Genomic DNA, 22,020 nt, shown 5'->3' on the forward strand with positions numbered 1-22,020 from the left:
AGTTCTCCTTCACCAGCCGGGGCTAGTCATAAGAGACCAATGGAAGATCGCTGGCACTACTGCGTCTATGTTTAAAAGACAACATTATTGCTATTGCTAGCATATTTAATATTTAATAATCAATCATTTATAATGTTTTGGATTGCTGATATGACCAACATGTCTACAACATGGATCAAATCCTGATGCTGCTGTGTCCCTTCTTGCTTAGCAGATAATGCCAGGTGATCTGCTACCAGGTACGTGCAGAACCAAGATGCAAATTCTACTTCCAGTTTCCTTCAACTGTCGAAAGCTGTTAGGGTGGAGCAGCCCCATCGCATCACTCACTACCAGAACACGTCATCTGGTTGTAGTGGAGAAGCAGCCATCCTAAGGTGAACCTCGCCTGCAATTATTATGATAATGAGGTCCATTTCAGTACACTGGCTGCCTGTGGTACGTTTGAGAGAGCCATGAATAGAAGATGGTGAATGGAGACTGAAGGGGAAATGAATAAAATCTGGGGTTTGATCGCCTTGGGGAGCCTCCATGCATAAAGATGAAAGCACAAGGGCCAACGTTGTTCCAACGAATCAATCAGACAGTGGTTAGAGGGCGTGGCTGGCCTGGCAGTTCCCCAACTGTCACAGGAATATGTCCCACACACAGCTGTGTGTGAGTAAGCCCACTGATAATTATGGACAAATCACATGGCACATCACTGACACAGACATGCACAAACCAGAATCCACATTAAAAAAATCCCAGGCAAAAGGTATGAAATATGTACAGTTCTGTTGGCCTTACATGATCAGAACTCAGTTACACCATCAAAAGCAGATACATTTACTTCTCCTTTTTCTACTTAGTTAAGCAAACGCACCACCTCATTTTAATCTGAGTTTAAACGTAACAACTTTGCTAAAAAAATATATAAATATATATAGTTTTGAAAATACAAGAGTTAATAAGAGTTTAGAGTTTATTACATACTTGCTGTATTAGACCTCACCAGGAACCTTCCATGACTATTTTAGTTTAATTCAATTCAGTTTCAAGAGTTGCCTCAAGGTGCTTTATATTGTAAAGATGACAAAATAACAGAGAGAAAAGCCCAACAATCAGGTGACCCCCTGTGAGCAAGCATTTGGCGACAGCGGGAAGGAAAAACTCATTTTTAACAGGAAGAAACCTCCAGCAGAACCAGGCTCAGGGAGGGGAGGGAGAGAGGACACACTGTGGTAGAGAGAGAGAGAGTTTAATAACTAATGATTGCATTTTTTAATGATTGTTCTTTCCAAAAGTGAGAGTTTCATGCCTCTAAACACAACAGCAACAAATTCCTCAGTTATGTATTGCTCTTAGTTATTTCGAACACACAGACAGAGGATTGGTCACATTGCGTAGACATGGGCTATCCTGCCAGACACAAGCAGGGGGGTGGGGGTGCTTACCCAAACATCACATAAATCTAAAAACCCTAACATAGGTCCACAATTAAATTTACAAACTAAGATTCCCTGATTATATATAAAAAATACAATTAGAATTCCCCAAAAAGAACAACAACTAATTATTTTACAAATTTTCCAATGACATGTCCTCTACTTTCAGTCCACTTTTTCGGAAACACAACAGATAAGTATTATTAGCAGAAAGAGGAAAACCAGAGTCAGAACTTTTGAGTAAATGTGTGCACCAATATTAGAAAATAACTATCTTCAATAAAAGTATCAAAGCAAGATTATGTTCCATCTTATTTAAACATTTTTATTAAAAATTTAAGCTAGCTAGCTAAACTAAACAACACATAGCCTTGTGACGATGAAGCAGCTCTAGCAGTGTGTGTGTGTGTGTGTGTGTGTGTGTGTGTGTGTGTGTGTGTGTGTGTGTGTGTGTGTGTGTGTGTGTGTGTGTGTGTGTGTGTTTTCTTTACCCTGGCTTACAATCAATCTATGGCTTGTTTTTGTAGCCACAGTCCTGAGCTGTTGTGTTGTGCTCTGTTTGTGCAGGTTGGAGCTGTAGCAGAGCGATAGTTGACTTGTGCTGGAGAAATCAAGGGGCTTGAAAAAGACACCCAAAAAAGTCCCTGCAGCCCATGGTGTCCTAATGTGACCTTGACAACAAGTGCTGAGTTCCAAATCAAACATTTACTACAGCAGCTTGCACAAGTTTCCTTACTTCCCTGTGAACTGCACACATAACACAGAACTGCTATTTTGCTGTGTTTCAGGTGAGAGCAGTATACAGGCACTATATACATTTATGTAAAGTTGATACTTCTACAGACTAAGGAAGATATTCAGGTGAGACGTGATGAGGTACGTGGTGCGCTAGCTAACGATGTTAGTCCTGCATCTGACTTTGTAACTGTGTTGTTCCATCAGAAATATGATAAAACTGGTTACTGGTTTATTGTCTATCAGTTACCCTGTTTACTAAGGGCTAATTACACATAATCCCTTACAAAAGTAACACAGACCAGTCATAGTAGTGGAAGCCAACAGTAACACAGAACTACTATTTTGCACCTGGGCGAACATTGTCTTTCTTTAGTGTGTAACGCTAGCTCCACTGAAAACCAGGGAGCGCATGAAATGAGGCTGAACTGCAGATTCTTAAAGTCGCTTCTCAAATCCTTTGCTTCACTTCGAGGGCTCTGTCTCAAATCTGGAGCGATGCATATCTCCACTGTTGGAGACGCTGCCGCTGCTCACTATCAGCACCCTTCATCGAGCCCCGTGTGCCGCTGCTCATACTTAGCTCTGCCTGTATCTCCCCCTTCCCCATTCTCAAGGTCAGATCGACATCGAGGTGCCGAAAACCAGCCACGGCGTGCCCACGAATGCATGAATGCGGCATGAAATTAGGGTTTAACAGAGAGCAACTTGGCTTCCTTGTTTATTTGAACACACGCAGCAGGCTGAATAATTGTGTAAAAGGCTTGCCAGTGTGTGCGGAGAGCATTTTAATTTGTTCTTGTCCGCCCTCTCAACAACAAGCTCTCTCTGAATGACAGAGCAATTTTTTGTTGATTAGGAAATCAATGACTTCCTCTCCAACATGGGAGGCAAATGATGGGAGTGCTGGTGTTGATGGGAGCCCATTTCACAAAACCAAGCACCCTAAATGGGGTGTGCACTGTCCAAGTTGGGAAAATGCCAAAAGAGCAGGAAGCGAGGGTTGGGGGGGGGGGGGGGGTAGTATCTCAAACAGCCCGCCTGCTGATGCAAAGAGGCTCTGACTGGCCGCTGTTGGCTCCCTCTCTCTCTCTCGCTGTCTACTAATGCGTTTCCTGGCACTCGCACAGAACTGCGCACAAGCACGCCTGCTTTAGAAAAAAAAAACATGCAGTCGCCCACAAGTATACAGCATCATCTCGCCATTTCAGTGTCTGTCTCTTTCTTATGCAAAACAGATGCAGTGTAGTAGGGCTCAGAGTCATAGAAACACCTGGAGGCATCTTTATTCTCACTTGTGATAGTGGATGTGCTCGGATTTGTGTGTGTGTGTGTGTGTGTGTGTGTGTGTGTGTGTGTGTGTGTGTGTGTGTGTGTGTGTGTGTGTGTGTGTGTGCAGAACTGATGACCCTTCTCGGGATGGTGCTGACATCTAGTGGCAAATCTGAGAACTGAGGAGTAGATATGATTTGCTTGACATGGTTCATTCATTATGTAATGAGCCAAAGGGTGAATAAACACATTTATTTATTCGACCTCGAAATTCATGAAAATCAAAATAAGCATTCCAAAAGAAAAGAGGACATGATTGATGCAATATATATATTGGAAAATGTTTGTATTATTTGCTCTTCTATCTAACCATTGCTAAATAAAATAATCATTCACAACCTCGGGCAGGGATGTGTACATTTGTTAATGTTGTTTACGCCGCCGCATAAACTACAAGGTCTTCAGCACTGAGTCACCCACTCCTCTGCTAACTTAATCATCCATCCCCTGACCTTATTGTGTCCATCAGCTGAACATGCATGTTTTAAAAATAATGGATTCACAAAGACAAATACGAACAATCAAATATTGTTCTTCTTCCACTTAGTCCGCAGTGCTGCTCCCTTTCTTTTAGATGACAAGCTCCATTGGTTTATTTAGCCCCCATAAGCTGTGCAAGCCCTCTGCCGACCTTATTTGGCCCAGTCTTTTTCTGGAATCCATCCTAATCCTGGCAAAGAGGAGCACTGAGCAGGACTCCACTGCAGGAAGGCCAGTGAGCATTGCCCCTGGCTTTGACAACACAGTAACCCAGGATTTTGCCACTCTTAAAATAACTTAATTTCACTCAGTCTTTTTTGCATTGTAAAATTTGTACCCATCTTCCTTTTTCTTTGCTCCCTCTTTAGTTATATCAGAAATCCCAACAGTTTCTAGCTAGAAAAAGAGAACAACATTTTGTGAACATTAACCACTAATGACCAGTGAGGGATAACGAGCAAGGTGTCCATACCTGTCTAACAGATTTACAGATTCTATTTGTGACAATACCGAAGAACTTACATCCATGTAATTCAAACCGATTCTCTTCATCAAGCAGCCGGAAGAGGGAACAGAAACAGCATTCTCTGTGTAACCTTGTGTGGCAGGTAAATGGAAATAGACACAGACTCGTTTAAGACCATCTTTCTGTATCTAATATCTGAGGTGACACATAGTGACGCTATATGAGATTGTTAGCTCAGGTGGAGGACTGCAGTGCAACAATGAATAAACAAAGTGCCACAATAGCTTTGCTCTCTTTTGTCAAATGTGCTGCATGGCATGCAGTAAACATCCTCTCGAGTGTGTCAATTTGTATTTGTGCACGCATATTATGCATGCAAATGTGTACTTGTGCGCGTGCATGTGTGGGTGCGTGTACATACACCAGACTTGGAACTGGCAGTCTGGTGACCCACTTTAAGTTGTTTTCATTTTATTCATTCACTCCTCACGAGGAGCTACAAGGCTCTCGTGCGTTCTCTCAATGTCTCTCTCTTTTTTGAAACTTATTCCTGTTCTCCTCCCAGTATTTACCTCACAATTCGTGGGGATCGGGCTTTTCAGGCACTGGCACCTAGGCTGTGGAACTCCCTGCCGTTGTCTTTACGCTGTCTAGACTCTACTGACTCCTTTAAAAAGCAGCTGAAGACATTTTTATACAAACAGGCTTTTAATTAATTTTAACTTGTATGTCTGATCTTATTGTGAAGCACTTTGTGATTTTTATCTGTGAAATGTGCTATATAAATAAATTTTACTTGAATTTACATGAATCATTTTCAGCAGAGGGGAGCTCATCTGTGAGAACAACTCCTCCTCTCCAAAGAATAGAGCGAGGAGAAGACAAATTCTTTTGATTCCCGTATCTCCAGCGAGCAAATTACAAGTACTTCTCATAGCTCGGCGCTCATTGTCCACTTTTGAGTTATCCAGGTATGCTTTTACTGCACCTGTAGTGTGTTTAGAATCATGATCATCCTGAAAAATTTCATCCTTGTCAATCAGAAGCTTTCCAGATGGTATTGCATGCTGGCTCAAAATCTGATGGCATTTTTCTGTCCTCATAGTTCCATCAGTTTTGACAAGATCTCCAACACCACTGGCTGAAATGCAACGCTAAACCATGACACACCCTCCTCTTCTTACACATGGCTGTAGATACTTGACACTGTATTTTTCTCCTGACCTCCTCTGTCTAAATTTGGAATGAGCACCCCATCAGACCCATTACCACTAATTTTCCTTTCTTTCCCCTTTAGCACACATTAAAATAATCATCTGAAAATGGTCAGGTATAAGGATGTGACTGAAAAAAGGTGAAAAAGAAGCCAATGTCCAAAGAAAAACTTTGAAAGACCTTTGGAAAGCCTGGACAGCTACTGCTTAACATCACTTTAAAAAATGACAACCATTATTCTTTGACAGTCTTGCTGTATGGTAATGTTGTGCACTAAAATTTGCATGAAACTGAAACAATGAAGAAACAATGTAACAAATAATTCTAAGAGTTCTTATTTTTATTTTAACAATGTATCAAAACTTGCCTGAGCATGACAGCGATGCTCAGCTGATTGCATGAGAGTTCTTAAAAAAACACAGTTAACATATTACTTTCCTCGTGTACATTAATAATGAAACATTTGTCATTGTTATATCAACACAGTTGGTTTTCCATAAGGAGTCTTTGAACGGATAGGTCATGTTTTTTTAAGCAACAGAAGCCAGCAGCACTAAAAGGAACCTAAAACTTTCATTCAGGAGCCGGGTGGGCCGGGTGGGCAGAGGGATACATTCAGTATGTATAGACGTGTGGATGAATGATGGATGTATGATGGCTATGTCCATTCATCTTGTGCCCTAGAGTTTAAACATCACTTTTCCCTGGTTGATGTCCCCCTACAGTGACACTGAGGGGCCATGTTGTCATGTATCAGGGCATGCGTCGCCTTCCCCAGCCTCAGACACTACTGCTGCTCTGAGCGTCCACATCGCCAGGAGCTCTGCCACCTCCGTGTTGGCCTGCATCACCTTTTGTCATGACCCCAAATTAAACACAGCCAGGAACATGCGGAAGCGCCCTACTATTATTAGTCTGGCCTCATGATGTAGAAAATGCACGACTGGTTTGCTTTTTGTGTGACCTTAAGCTGAGGAATATATTCCATTAAATGTTGCTCTTCAAACAAAATAGAGAAAAAAATTGAATTATTTGTCATTGTCATTTTTAAATCCCACTGAAGAGATTTGTGCAGCCTCTTGTATTTCATTCAACGGCCAGGAATGTGGGATCAATCAATCATTAAAACTACTTGTGTGAAAAATGTATCGTGACCACTTCTGTCAGCGTAACCTAAAAACTGAATTCAAACATCCCCCGTCATTCACAAAGAAATGCTGCTTGTCATGCGTCTACAGCACTTCTTAGAAGCTCCCCGGAGGTTTTTCAGTTGAGTGGTGAAACAATGACCTCTCCATCAGTAATCCTGATACAGCATATCCAGGGTGTGCACACAGGATGGTGTAGGGCTCCTCAATGCCAAATGTCAGGCACATTAAATAAAGAGCGAGAGGGAGAAGCACCCAGATGATTGGGTTTATTAAAAGCTTTCTTGTCCCGTACCACAGCCCGATGATTGATCTCCTTTGACGTGTCCTTTTACCCTGTGTCACATTAATAAACTATGTCTCTGCTGAGGGACTGACAAACTGCCTCACAGGAGAGACACAGAGGAAGGGGAGGAAAGAAAGCTTACAAGCACCTGTGGGGATGTCCCGTATTGCTTTATGGCTGATCATCATGTCAGAAGGGTTGATTCAAGATATTCATCACATACAATATAACAGCAAACTCTATTATTTTGACATAATCCTACAATTCTTGGGCAAAGCACGTTTTTGAAACAAATGTAAAAAAGTGAAACATATAGGCTTAAATGGGAACTAGGACGTGATTGCTTGAGGGTTTCCTTCCAGCTGCTTTACACAAGATAACGTCAGCTGTTTTTCCTGCTTGTGCTTTTACACTACTTTGTAGAGTCAGTGCTTGCAAAAACAGAAACATGTAAGTGCAGCTTGGACTGTTGGTCCAAAGGGCTGCAATTTATCAGTGACTTGTCAGTCCATTCAGCAATTTTTATTAAAAGCACTTTAACTAGCATTTTATTTAACACCGCACTTTAGGCATAGAGTTGCACACCAATAACTATTTGCACAAAAGAAGTTTATTTATTGAATATTTATTGAGTAGTTTAATAATTAGCAGGTAGCCTTTTGTTCCAGGGCCTGCATAGCTGCTCCTCATTGAGACGTGTGGTGGTTGCCCTGGAGGGGTAAAGAATTGTTATGGGGAGCAAATAAGGTCTAGTGTTTAGTAAAACTTAGGCAAAGGTTTATGTGCGAAGTCTAGAGGTAAAAGTTTTGATGTAAAAAGTCCTCGGTGACCTCTCCAGGCTGTTTGGGCAAATGCTTTCCCGGGAGTCCGGACATCGTTTAAAGGTTCCAGGAAAGCCGATGGGTTAAGAGAGTGTGGGGAACATGTTCTTTTGGTGTTTTTATGATGGTGCTGAGATGTAAGGTTAAAATATATCATAGTTTTCATTGTTATTAGAAAATGGTAAAATGCATATGTTTATTTATGAAAATGTGGGTTGTCTATAGATGGTGGAATATTGGAATTTGGTAAACTCACATGTGAGCAAATAATGGTTTAGTCCTTTAACAGATGAGAGTATTTAAGGCTGCCATTTGTCCTTAGACAGTGTGTGCGCTGTGTTACTGTTGGAAGGCCTGACCTGCCCTTAATTGTCTGTGCAGTTATAGCATATGTGGACAAATAAGCACCTCTTGCCTCTGCTATACTCTGCCTCAGCCTTCATCTCCACCTAAATCCAGCCCAAAATGTTGCTTTGTTACACTTTGCTTCAAAAACAAAAGATATTCTAAAGGGGGGACATCAGGGCTGTGAAACTTTCAAGTATAGTAATGCCATGACAGATGTCAAGGACATGTGTGCTGCCATTTTCAACACTTAGCACGAAAAAAGCGTCATGAAGCAAATATCATTGACTGTAGGGTATAAAAGATGGAAATAGCCTCCGTGATTTCTGTTATATGTTTAAATACTTGCTAACTTGCGTTTTTGGAGCCAGAAAGGTGCAATTCACCAAAACTGGAGCACAGCAGAAAGCTCCCATCGACAGCCACATGTGCTGGCACCTGCCATTTAGAGCAGCCAAGCTGCTAATGAAGTTGTGAATTTTAGCAATGAATTAAATTTAATTAATTAAATGGATAAAACATGCAAGAAATACTTGCTTTAAATGTAGGCACTTTAACAGGAGCATCTGTGGGGTTTGATTCACAGCCAGGAACTGCAGTTTTTGACACGTCTATGCCGGGTTCATTTTTCAGCCCTTCAGTTTGATGCTTGGCACGTACACTCAATACAGAATCTCCAAATGCTTTTTGCAGCAAGTTACAATCTGATCTGTCTGCACTTACTGGCTTGCCTGAGACTCCACTGATAGCCGTGAGTATTACTTACAACACCAACTGAAAAAAAACATACAGATGGCTTATAAAGGCAGTGAGTATAGTTTTGTATTTTCACAACAATGTAAATATAACTCCCGCACACTGTCTCACTTACTGCATTAGGACTCTATAAATCTAGCATGCAGGAGGACCTTTTTCTATTCACTTTGTTACTACATGATCTAGAAAGCCTACTGTCAATTTTTAAGAACATAAAATCAAGAAATAACCACCAAAAATAAAAGCATGAACAGCACATCTTGAAGAAACAGATTCTGAGTTGTCTGGTTCTTGTTTTAGGTGGTTAAAAGGGTAGAAAACTAGTCTGAATAATTTCAGTTCCAGAGACCAGAGGAGGCAGAAGCTGGGCTCTATTTCCTGTTACACATCAAAGAAGTGAAAACAATCCTGAGGGAATAGCGTCAAAAACAACAGAGAATTATTTCGGAGAAAGAGGAATTTTATAGTAGTGTAAAAATTCAGCATAAGTAAACAGATGCACTTCTTGATTAAATAGTTGGCTTGCCATGAGACTGTTATCAAACCAGTTCTGGAAAAAAATGATTTGTTTTTACAGAGAATATAACTGTTGTTCCAAATAAAACACTTCTTAAACACTCCTTAAAATAATTCAAACTTTTTAAGATTAAGGCAAAAGAAGTTTTAGAGAATGATTCTAACAAAATACTTGCAAAAGAAATCCCTGTGCTATGTTTTAAAAACAAAGTTGTGTCATCAGCAAGTTGATCAATGAGAAATGTTAGTGATAGAAATGCCCTGTAAGTTGCTTGATTTTATATGTGAGCAGAGCAGCTGAGCAACAAGAAGCAAAAGATATGGTGAAATTGGACAGCCTTGTCCGATGCCTCGTTGCACATTAAATCTGGCTGATGACCCATGTTTAAGCTTAATAGACCAGTTGGCATTGCTATATAACTACAAAAAGGCAAGGCTTTTATGTGAATGATGTAAAAACTGATGTTCAACCGTGTCAAAAGCATTAAAAAAAATCAAAAAACAGAATATAGCCATTATCTGGAATTAGGTATGACTAATTCAACATATCCAAAATAAGCCTGATATTATTGGAAATATGTCTGTTAGGTAAAAAGCCAAATTGCTCTTCATCAGTTATTGACTCTAACACCGGTTTGATTCTCTGTGCAAAGACAAGGGCCACAATTTTGTAATTATTATTCAATAAGCAAATAGGACGCCAGCTGTCTATTAAAAGCAAATCTTTTTTAGGTTTGGGAATTAGAGTAATTAATCCTTGAGTCATACGCCACGGTAATGCATCAACTGAGGATGAAATAATTTATAGAACTCAGATGACAAGCTATCTGTCCCATTTGTTATTTTTCAGCCTCCTTATAGATCCCAAAAGGTTGAATCTGTTCATCTGGACAAAGTGTTTTCAGTGGGAGAAACGTTTCATCACTCATCCAGGTGACTTCTTCAGTCTCAGCTGACTGCAGGCTTCCCCAACCTTATAAACAGTACTTTTGCACAATAACTCAAACCAGCCCACTGAATAAACAATGGGCTGTGAGGTCAGTTCCTTAATCATTAACATGCACATTGTCATGACCATTGATCAACAACCACTGATCAAATACCATTGATCAATGACTATATACTATTCACAGATTTTTTTTGACAGATAGTGTCACATAAATCCTCACCTTCCTTCCAGTTTGGGAGTGTTTTGTAAAGAGTTTAAAAAGGTCAGAGCGTCACTGCGTATAAAGTTTTTTTTTATATAATAGGATGAACATGAATTAGTTATCATTTTCAGGTTATCAGTTACCACTTCTTCTATTCTTAAATGAGTAATTGTTTTCAATTTTGCATGATACTTTTCTAACTTAAAAGTATGAAGAATTCTGCTCTTCTTTCTCCAGCCATCGTTTCCTAGACCTTACAAATGCCCCTGCCTACTTTCCACCTATATACTTTGTCCAGAACGTTTCTTGTTTCTGGTGGTTGTCGTCTGTTCTATTCTGCGCATGTCTGCTCTGTCTTCGCGCATGTGCAGTTCATTGCTTAGGAAGAAACGGGAAGATGTCTCTGACGAGGTGAGCTTCACGACAAAGCCTTTTGTAGTTATAAATTGCAAAACTGTTAGGAAATAAGATATCGATTCAACCGATTGGTTTCTGGTGTGTAGACTACGATTAATGTATCACACTGATATGTGTGGTATGTACGCTGTCGTTTCTGTATCTGATTTAGTCGATGCCAACGGCTACGGCTAGCAAGTAAAAATGTCGCGAGTTCCACATTTAGCATAGCTAGCTTATCAGCACGCAGTTGTGGTCACGATATGATGTAGTTCGTTGTGTAGACGTAGTTTAGACAGCCACGTGTTTAAGCTTGCTTCTTTAACGTTTTCTCTTAACTTACCTTGATCATTAGCTATTTGAACTGACACACGAGTGTCTTAATTAACCTCGAAGCTACTTGTTGTCACTAGCGGCTAATGCTAGCCAGGGCTTAGAGCGCCTGTGTTACTGTTCATCACTTTGAGACTTACATGAGGATTCCTGTGTGTTCAGCTTTTTACCGGCGCCGACCCAGCTGTCCCAAGATCAGTTGGAGGCAGAGGAGAAGCTCCGGGCCCAGAAGTCTTACTCTACCGCCCTGGTTGCATCCCGTAGAGAGCCCCCTCCTTATGGACACAGAAAAGGCTGGATACCTCGCTCACTCGAGGTAAAACCTCTTGCTCGTATGGGATAAGGTTTCTTGTTTGGCTCGCTTATAGTTGGGTCCCTTTTTGTCTAACCTCTACGGGTTGAAGATGAAATCAACCCTGAGTTTTTCACTGCAAAATATGTGTTTCTGCAGGACTTTGGAGATGGAGGTGCTTTCCCAGAGATCCATGTGGCTCAGTTTCCTCTGGAGATGGGTAGAAAGAAGAAGACATCAAATGCCCTGGCAGTACAAGTGGATGCAGAAGGAAAGATTAAATATGATGCCATTGCCAGACAAGGACAGGGAAAGGATAAGGTATATGGGCATTTTATCCCTTCGACAGTTAGCAGGGATCCTCTCAATACAATCCATACAATCCAAGAATTTGTCTTTAAATCATAATATAAAAATCAGCAATTCTTTTAAGGCCTGAATAAAACCTGTCATGTACATCGCTTTCGCACGGCCAGAAAATGACTTTTAGGCTTTAGTTTATTTGCATCTCTGGCTCTGTTTTCATTTTAAAAAGTGGTATTCCTTTATTGGTTTCATTTTTCATGCTTATAGGTGATCTTCAGTAAATACACAGACCTGCTTCCAAAGGAAGTTCTCAATGAAGATGCTCCAGGACTACAGAAGCCAGATGAGGAGGCTATACAAGAGGTAAGAGCACGTCGCCCTCAGAATTACTTTAGATTTGAGTGCTCACTTGTCATTTTTAGAACCATTTACCAAAGAAGTAAAAATTTTATATAAAGCCGTCACAAAGTGCTTTTCGGAGGTATCGATGATGTCAAAGAAAAAATGGACAACGTATATTTTTGTCCCAGTAAAGTTGCTGAGCGAGTGAAACAATTTGTCATAATTAGTTTTGACAACTTTGTATTTAGACTTTTTAAACTTAATTAGTAAGAAGTGTTGGACACCAGGATGACTGCTTATCTTTAAGATTCGTTTTAGTTGTCATTGTGAAATACAAGGTTGTCTAACAAAATTACTGATTCAAGTCTATTTAATCCTCCTGCAAACTAAACCATAAAGACCTAAATGAATGAATAAATAAGTAAAGAAAATAAAAAGACAGTTCAGGCTGTAGTGTTTTAGTGTACTTGAGATATTACTGATTCTCAGTAGATCAAAGCCTGCAATTGTTTGAGATTGTTCATCTCCCGATTTTGCACCATGCTCAACCTTCATCAGTTGATGTTGTTTCCAGTCAGGATGCTTTCTTACTACTAATGTTTGAGAAGTACAGTTTCTGTTGTGTCATGTGACATGTGCTTTTCTTGAATCTGGAATGTAAACATGATCATCCTTTTGTAGCTCACAGAGAAGACCCGTACAGCCCTGGAGAAGCAGGTGTCTCAAAAAATCGCTGCTGCCATGCCTGTAAGAGCCGCAGACAAACAAGCTCCTGCACAGTACATCAGGTATGTATTAGTCAGAAGATTATCAACACTGCACACAGTCAGGGAGGAGGGTCGGAAAGTTGACTTCCAGTTTCTGTAGTGCTCTATAGTACATGGACCTGAGGCCTTCTTTCAGTTCTACTCCCATTCTTAGATTCTTTTAACGTGGGTACAACAGCTTTTGGGTATAGCTTATTAACAGTAAGCTAATGATGTACACTAGCTAACATAACTACTCGAGTCTAGGAATCAATTCAGATCATTCCCCCCAAAATTACCTCTTTGTTAATAATGCAGCTCTCCTCTGGATTCACTTGAATTTCAGCCTACAAAACCAGAGTTTTGCACTTAGACTGTATTAGTTTAGTTAGTTAGTTAGTTAGTTAGTTAGTTAGTTAGTTAGTTAGTTATTAATTTCTGCTCATCCTAAAGGCTGCAATACAAGAACAGACGGTACTGGTGCAAGCAGAATTATGCAGAACCTTGAACACACTGATCAATTAGTCTGACTCATGATTCTGAGAACATGCATAGATCTGTGTATTTTATGCAAGGCAACAACTTAACAAGAAGCTTTTTATTAGAAAAATGTGATGATCAGAGTTTAACTGATAAAATATATCACTAACTCATGACATGAAATGGAAGATTAACTTACAATTATCATTCACATTACCTGCACCACTTTGTCAGTTATGTTAATTGTTTATATAAATGGTCAAATGGTGTATCACTAACTTGTGGGATAGCTTTATGTTTTCTCCTTTCATACAGGATGCTGTTTAAAGGGCTATTAAATGAACTATTGAAGTATTTGGAGAATTCAGAAAGCTCTTATTGCTGCCGCGCAACTACATGCTTGTATTTTTAGCTTTAACGGATGTCAGTGTGGGTTAGGATAAAGTTTTGTCTGTCTGGCACTTTCCCCTCATCCTCTCCCTCTTTTCAAGGTACACCCCGTCCCAACAGGGAGTGGCATTTAATTCAGGGGCCAAACAGAGGGTGATCCGCATGGTGGAAATGCAGAAAGACCCCATGGAACCTCCACGTTTTAAGTAAGTAAACATTATCTCCATCATTAATTTATGTAATTTGAAATGTGTTCATTTAACCATTAATGTCTGTTTTGACACTTTAATACATAGTTATGATATCTAGATGTTTATTTTGTAGAATGTGTCCCTTTTGTGGGTGTGGTGTTTTGATCACCCTAGAAATTTAAAGTAAGGAGTAAATGAGGACTTCCAAGTAAAATGTGTTAAAAAGTCTTACAGGATAAATTTTTTTAAACATCTAAAATATTTTGCCTGTCATTCTTCGTGCTTCAGAATCAACAAGAAGATTCCTCGTGGACCGCCTTCTCCCCCTGCCCCTGTGATGCATTCTCCAAGCAGAAAGGTAGAGTTGGCTCAAACAGATGTCCGGCTTTTCAGGCATTTTAACGCTGCATCCTAAATCAAGTTGCTTGCACTATGTTTGACAGTTTCTCAGTTTTGTTACAGATGACGGTCAAGGAGCAGCAAGAGTGGAAGATTCCACCGTGCATCTCCAACTGGAAGAACGCTAAGGTAACATGACATCTGAAATAGTTATTGGGTCGGTTTTGTTTTTTGTACATGTGTGTGCCCACTTTTTTTTCCTCACTATGCTTGGTTGCGCTCAGGGCTACACCATCCCACTCGACAAACGTCTGGCTGCTGATGGGAGGGGTCTTCAAACGGTTCACATCAATGAAAACTTTGCCAAGCTGGCTGAGGCCCTTTATATTGCTGATAGAAAGGTAACACATGATTGTCAAAGGGAATCTGAAAGGTTGTGCTTTAAAGTGATCGTTCGTTGGTTATATTTAAATGCTGATTATGTCTGCAGGCCAGAGAGGCCGTGGAGATGCGAGCTCAGGTAGAGAAGAAGATGGCTCAGAAGGAGAAGGAAAAGAAGGAGGAGAAGCTGAGGGAGCTGGCCCAAATGGCTCGAGATCGCAGGGCAGGGATCAAAAGTCACGGTGACAAAGGTGAGCCCTGAAGATAAGAGCCAGGAATATAAAGTTTACTTAATATTCATGGGTGTATCTGTGTGAGGCTTTTCTGAGCAAGTAGAGCGGACTCTGTTATCAGTGCTGTCACCACTTCCAAATCGGGAACATGACCGGCATAAATCATGACAACATTTTTCAGTCTGCCAGTGTTGACAGGACCAGTAAGCTATGAAATGATGTTCCTGCTTCCCCACTGATAATTCACGTATATTTTTGAGAGGAAAAATCAATGTTTCGTGTCTATTTCTTCTTCTTTTTTTTACGCCTTGAATGACTGTTTAGCTACAGGACATTGACTGTGATTATAAAATAGAACTTTTGCTGTGGTAAATGCTTCATCCATCAGCTGTGATTTTGATTCAAATATTCTAAGGTTACTTATAAAACCTTCTCTTGTCCTCTCTTTCTGCCCCGCCCTGTTCCCCTGCTCTTTTCACCCCACACTTCTGTTGCACCATTTCACCTCATGTGTACCCCTTGCTTCTCTCTTCTTCTTTATTATTCGTTTTTTCTTTGCACCCTGTTCTCTCCCTCTTCCCATCCGTCCATCTCTCGCGGCAGGTGGCGAGGACGGCGAGGCCAGGGAGCGTGACGAGATCCGCCATGACAGAAGGAAAGAAAGGCAGCACGACAGGAACATTTCCAGAGCTGCTCCCGATAAGAGGTGCTGGACACGCACTTTAAACGCACCGCATGTGAACTCAACCACCCTTTCCCTCTAAACACGCACGCACACACGAATGCAGTCCGCACTGCTGAATCATTCATGGAGCTAGAGCTAATACTGAACAAACGCAGCAGGATCCAGCAGCGCGCTCAGGATCCACAGACTGTTTGTGCATGGGGGATGCGCCGCCAGTGTGCATTTGTGTGTTAAGTCATGTGTTCTGCACGTCAGGTTGTCAGTTGATGGAACTGTGGGTCCGTGGAGAAGGGAAGAAAGTGAAATTCAGAGGAGAGCTCATTACAGTCACAATTCCAGCTGTCAGAAAGCACAGACCTTGTTATCTTAAAATTACTTTTCACTTCACTTTGAGATGACTGTTTGCTGAAGGACAATCAAGATGTTAAAGTCACCAAGAACTGAATAAAAAAACGTCACATTTCAATATATATTCAAGCTTTAAGGCCAGGATACAGAGTTTAAGCATTCATGCAAGTTTCTCCCAGCATTTTTCCAATAAATTTTTATGTATTATATAACATGACATTGAAATGACACTTTTAAAGAAAGTTAAAGTAAACTTTCTCTAAAGTTTTCCATGAGTCATTTCTTCTATCTTGTCTTTGATTTCTGCTGAACATCCCTTTGATTTCCTCTTTCCGCGTCCCAGGTCGAAGCTGCAGAGAGATCAGGACAGGGACGTCAGTGAGCTCATCGCTCTGGGCAAGCCCAACCCTCGTTCCTCCAGCGAGGCGCAATATGACCAGAGACTCTTCAATCAGAGCAAGGTTGGAATGATTCTCACGTTTTTAGTTCCACTCTTCCAGCGTTCACATCTTGGGTTTTTTGCTGTGAAGATAAATGTAGCTGAAAGTTTCAGTTCCAGATCAAACTGGATCTTAGTCTTTCTTTTTTCCCTCATTCTTTTCAGGGTATGGACAGTGGCTTTGCTGGTGGTGAAGATGAGACGTACAACGTGTATGACCAGCCTTTCCGCAGTGGCAGAGATATGGCCTCCAACATCTACAGGCCCAGCAAGAATATAGACAAAGATGCTTATGCAGATGATTTGGACTCACTCATGCACAACAACAGGTATGAGGACTTTTTCTTTTTCTTTTTTTCTTCAGATGGCGTTATTTGACCTGTTCACCTTTTTAACTGTTCTGGGAAGAAAATGATTACAAAAATGTTCCTTTAAGATAAACATAATGTGTTGACAACACATCCAAAATTTAGAGTCACCCAAGGAAGGACTGAACACAATAAATCAAGAACACCTTGGACTTACTTTATTATATTCATATTCTCATTATGAGGTCATTTCAGAGATATGTTTAATATGTCTAAAAGGGTAAAAAAGCTGAAGTGGTGGTATCTGTGTCAGCTTTATTTGGATGTCGTATTGTTCCAGCAAGTAATTAACAACATAACTCAGGAACACAGTGACAGATGTGTGATCATACTTCCTCATGTGAACCTTATTTCAGAGCTTTCTGCCATGGATACAATTTGGTATTCCAATACGCTCCGTCTGCACAGGACGTGGGTCGCTCATTGTGCATCGTTTGGTGCTGACGGTTTGTTGCTAGCAGACATTCCAGGCTCCGGTTACCTAAATAACTTTGTCATATATATTTTTTTATACCAGGTCATATGTTAGCTAGTGGTATCCTGCCTTCTCATTGGTAATTCCTTCAGTCGCTCGCATTGGGAGTTGATTTTTCCTGGAGCTGGTCAATTCACATCGCCAGCAGTTTTCTCACTTTTATAATAACTTGAAGTCGTCGCTGTTGTCTTGTTTGAATTTTGCGTTTGAAAATGTGTGGAATCTAAGCATAGTAACTGTTAATTAGGCTGCTACCAAGATGGCTAAGCCTGCGCCCTTTAGCCAAGGGAGTATCTATGTTTTTTTTAAATGACAAAGACCTAAAAAATTTCAAGGTTATTCTAATTTTATTTTGAGGCACGAGACAAGCATTCACATGAATCCCAGCAGGAAGTCTCGTCCTTGAGGCAGCAGTGCTACACTCGGCTAGTCGAGCATAGCCTGTCCCATATGTTTAGTCACCAGGTTGTCATTGTGCTTCAGGAGTGTTTGGTTGGCCACAGGGTGCGAGACCATTGTGCAAAACAGAATGTTGAAAACAGTTTTTGACTGACTTACCAGAGACATTTTCTCCATGATATTTTCAGGGTCATTTTCTTCTCATTCAAAATGTTCTGCCCCTTGTCAGTGAGTCCGTTTAATAACCTGCAGATCAGGTAGGGATTGGTAATGAGTTATTTTCCTGTCCACTTTCAGGTTTGCCCCAGACAAAGAGTTCTCAGGCGCCGACCACGGGCAGAGGCGCGAAGGACCTGTTCAGTTTGAGGAGGATCCCTTCGGTCTGGATAAATTTTTGGAGCAAGCCAAGCAGCACGGCGGCTCTAAGAGGCCATCCACTAGCAACCGCTCCAAGGATGACTACCACGACAAGAAGCGCAGGAAGGAGTGAGAGCAGCTCGGTGCACTTCTCATACAGAGGGGGAGTCAGTGCATCCCCTCAGCGGTTGAGGGGTGTTGTGGTATACAAGTATCTGTCAGGACTGGACATTAAGATTGATGTCTTCTTTCAGTGTGAAAGAGGGTGTAAGGCTGTGTAAAACGCTTGTTTTTTGTTTGTTTTTTTGTCTATTAGACTTCATTAACCCATGTTGAGCATTTGTTGTGAGGCAAAGTATGAGTGGGCTCTGCATCTGAAACATTACTCTTTATACAGTGCAACCTCTTTCATTTCACATGTGGCTGGGAATGGTGATAACTGACCCTGGAAAAAATGTAGATTTTAGTCACTGTCTGCTTTTGTTTTTATAAACCTGTAATGCTGAAGGTTACAGAATAAACTCAACAGGAATTCCTCAGTATTTACCCCCTTTTTTTTCCTCACTTTCTCCTCACATTCCCTCCTTTTGTTTGTTATGGCAGTGTTTTATTTAAACCCCTCGTACATTTGTGAGCACAGTCCCTGTTTTATGGCAGATGTGTACAGCAGCTTAAATGTATCTAGAAGATATAAATCCAGCCAAATTTATAGTTCTTGTACATTACTACCAATGGATTGAGTTTCATATCGTGTGTAACTGCTGTGCTTTTTTAATTAGTAAACAAGTTTGACTTGTCTTTCCTTGTCAGTTATTTTTAGTCCGGTTAAGCTTCAGTTATTCTAAACTTTTCCAACATAGTGGGAAGTCCATTAGTTGTGTAATTGGCATAGTTTGTACATAGTAGATTTCCATTATTTTAATCACTTCCTGAGTAATGCAGCCCATTTACATAGATGATTAAATGCCTGAAATGCATTCAGCAAAGCCATCAATTACAGTGTGTGAGTAGTTTTCAGGGCTTTTTCCCCCCCCACTGGAAATTGGCTGTGCGATTTATGTGATGATTAGGCTAAAACTAGTTCAATTAATTACAATTAATTATGATTTATGCAGCCTGACAGTTTTATTTTCCCTGGCTCTGGAAAATAATCAGCGTGGCATTACACAGCCCAGTGGACTCCAAAATCTTTGCACCATGCCATTTTCCACTGATGCTTGAAAAGGGACAAACAGTGGTTACATGCACAAGACTGTTCTTCAGTGGGCGCTGTTTGTGGGTATTGACTCATGCACGGTTCTGAATGCGATTGTTATGTTGCACATCTTTTTACCAGCAGGTGAGAAATTATAGCCTTAAGCCACAGCTACACAGGAGGCTTAGTGTGAGCAGCTCACTGCTGAGCTGAAGGTCATCTGCAATAATACTTAGTCCTGTATTTATGCACTCCTGGGGTCGTACTCGCAGGTCTATATAACAAATCAAATATCAGCTATCGTACAGCCACTTTGGATAGCTGGCTTTTTTTTTTTTTTTAAGAAAGTATGTTTTCTGTTGGACGTGAGAAAGATCAGATACTGATGTAAACCTGAGGTTATTGGAAAGGTCATTCCAAAACTGAAGACCTCTAAATACCAAGTTAGGATATCCAAGTGTAATTCATTTTAAAGACGGGTGTAGTGTGGCCTGCAGGCCAGTGATAACATTTTATTGTACGTGCAGATGTCACAAGGAAAGGGCGTACTACTGTACATTCATACACTGTTTAGCACACAATAAATAAACCAAAGCCAAACACGACTGAATCTATTTCTTTAGTTTTCATAGCAGACTAAGTCTTCCTAACATTAACAAATACAGTGAGTTTCAAGGAATTTCCAAGTCACAGCCCCCACCCCACTAAATTGCAACTAAGCTTTTCGATCCTAGCCCTAAAGGAAGACTTTGCACCATTTCCATAAAACCTAAAGTTGCTTAAACTTTTAAAACCTGCTTTGTCTGCCAGAATTTAAATGGAGATGACAAATTTGCACTCAGCCCTTAAGCTTGTTCCTATTCTATTTAATATTTCAACTGAGCACAGATCCTGAAATGATACTCGATATATATTAAGGGTATAAATAACACAAGACCATTGTACACATTTACATCTATAGTAGGAATGGCACTGACGATCCAAACTGCATATGTAGTTGTAAAGAAAAAAGTTTTCACTGAAGTCTTTGCAGCCATGAAAAGCTAAGTACTGCCTCACCGCTTCCATAAGAGGATGTTAAGTGTGAGCACCTCTGTAAAAGCAGCAGTTTAAGCAGTTTGTCGGTCTGAAGCATTCAGGCGTGGGTGAGCACAATGACACAATCGTCCCAGTAAATCCACTCCAAGGTCAGACGGTGCAATGCTCAGAGAAACTGCAGCAAATCCAAGAGCCACATCTCAGACTCTACAGTCTCAGTTGGCATGATAAACGTTAACGTTCATGACAGTACAACTGGAAAAAGATTGAACAAGTGTGGCTTGTTTGGGAGGGTTGATAGGAGAAAGCTTCTCACAAAAAAAGAACATGTTAGCACAGTTAGGCTTTGCAAAGTTGCATCTGAATAAAGCAAACAGCATATCAGCACAAACACGTCATATCAGGTGTTAAACATGGTGGTGGAGGTGTAATGATTTGGGTTTGTTATGCAGCTACGGGACCTGGGGGCCTTGCAGTCATTGATTTGGTCTATAAACCAAACCAAAGTATACAGACGTTACCTGTGTCCCATCTGCACACAGGTAACGTCTGGTCGAAACTGGGTCATGCAATAGTATAATGGTCCCGAGCACAGCAGCAAACCTAGAAAAATTGTTGCAATGCCCCAGTCAAAGTCCAGACTGACTGAAATGCTGTGGTGGGCGAGCTGTGCACAAACAAATTCCTGTAAACCCCAACAAATAGAATTTCAATTCAATTCAATTTTATTTATACAGCACCAAATCACAACAACAGCCGCCTCAAGGCTATGTATATTGTAAGGTAGATCCTACAATAATACATAGAGAGAAAAACACGATAATCACATGACCCCCTATGAGCAAGCACTTTGGTGACAGTGGGAAGGAAAAACTCCCTTTTAACAGGAAGAAACCTCCGGCAGAACCAGGCTCAGGGAGGGGCGGGGCCATCTGCTGTGACCGGCTGAGGCGAGAGAAGGAAGACAGGATAAAGACATGCTGTGGAAGAGAGACAGAGATTAATGACAAGTATTATTCAGCAGAGAGGTCTATTAACACATGTTGAGTGAGAAAGGTGACTGGAAAGGAAAAACCCGTAATCCCCCGGCAGCCTACACCTATTGCAGCATAACTAAGGGAGGATTCAGGGTCACCTGGTCCAGCCCTAACTATATGCTTTAGCAAAAAGGAAAGTTTGAAGCCTAATCTTGAAAGTAGAGATAGTGTCTGTCTCCTGAATCCAAACTGGAAGCTGGTTCCACAGAAGAGGGGCCTGAAAACTGAAGGCTCTGGCTCCCATTCTACTTTTAAATACTCTAGAAACAACAAGTGGTTCATCGTAACGAACATCGTAACGAACATCGTAACGAACATCGTAACGAACATCGTAACGAACATGGTTCTACAACCTACTGAATCATGGGGTGTACTTAACGTATAGATTCCTATGAAAACCTTATTTTTCCTATAAGTCTAACTAGGTATAAACATATGTAATGATATGGCAGAAGAAATTCGAGTCAAAAATAAAATAAAGGTTGAATGGACTATAGCCTAAAATTCATTCTCCTCACTGTGCTGATACAGTTCTCACCTCCCGTCGGACCAGAGGAAAAAGCTGTGAAAGA

General features: G+C 40.8%; 1 protein-coding gene across 1 annotated transcript; it reads left to right on the forward strand.

Moving 5' to 3' along the window:
• The first annotated feature begins 11,018 nt into the window (after positions 1–11,018).
• snw1 (SNW domain containing 1) lies at positions 11,019–18,455 on the forward strand. The gene is made up of 14 exons (XM_004542236.4): positions 11,019–11,089; positions 11,570–11,723; positions 11,859–12,020; positions 12,273–12,368; positions 13,029–13,135; positions 14,065–14,169; positions 14,443–14,512; positions 14,617–14,682; positions 14,778–14,894; positions 14,984–15,125; positions 15,711–15,813; positions 16,484–16,601; positions 16,745–16,908; positions 18,119–18,455. Exons 1-14 carry the CDS (start codon positions 11,076–11,078, stop codon positions 18,309–18,311), a joined length of 1,611 nt encoding a protein of 536 aa, XP_004542293.1. The 5' UTR covers positions 11,019–11,075; the 3' UTR covers positions 18,312–18,455.
• The last annotated feature ends 3,565 nt before the right edge of the window (positions 18,456–22,020 follow it).

The sequence above is a fragment of the Maylandia zebra genome, linkage group LG15, assembly GCF_041146795.1.
Source record: "Maylandia zebra isolate NMK-2024a linkage group LG15, Mzebra_GT3a, whole genome shotgun sequence".
Classification (NCBI taxonomy): domain Eukaryota; kingdom Metazoa; phylum Chordata; class Actinopteri; order Cichliformes; family Cichlidae; genus Maylandia; species Maylandia zebra.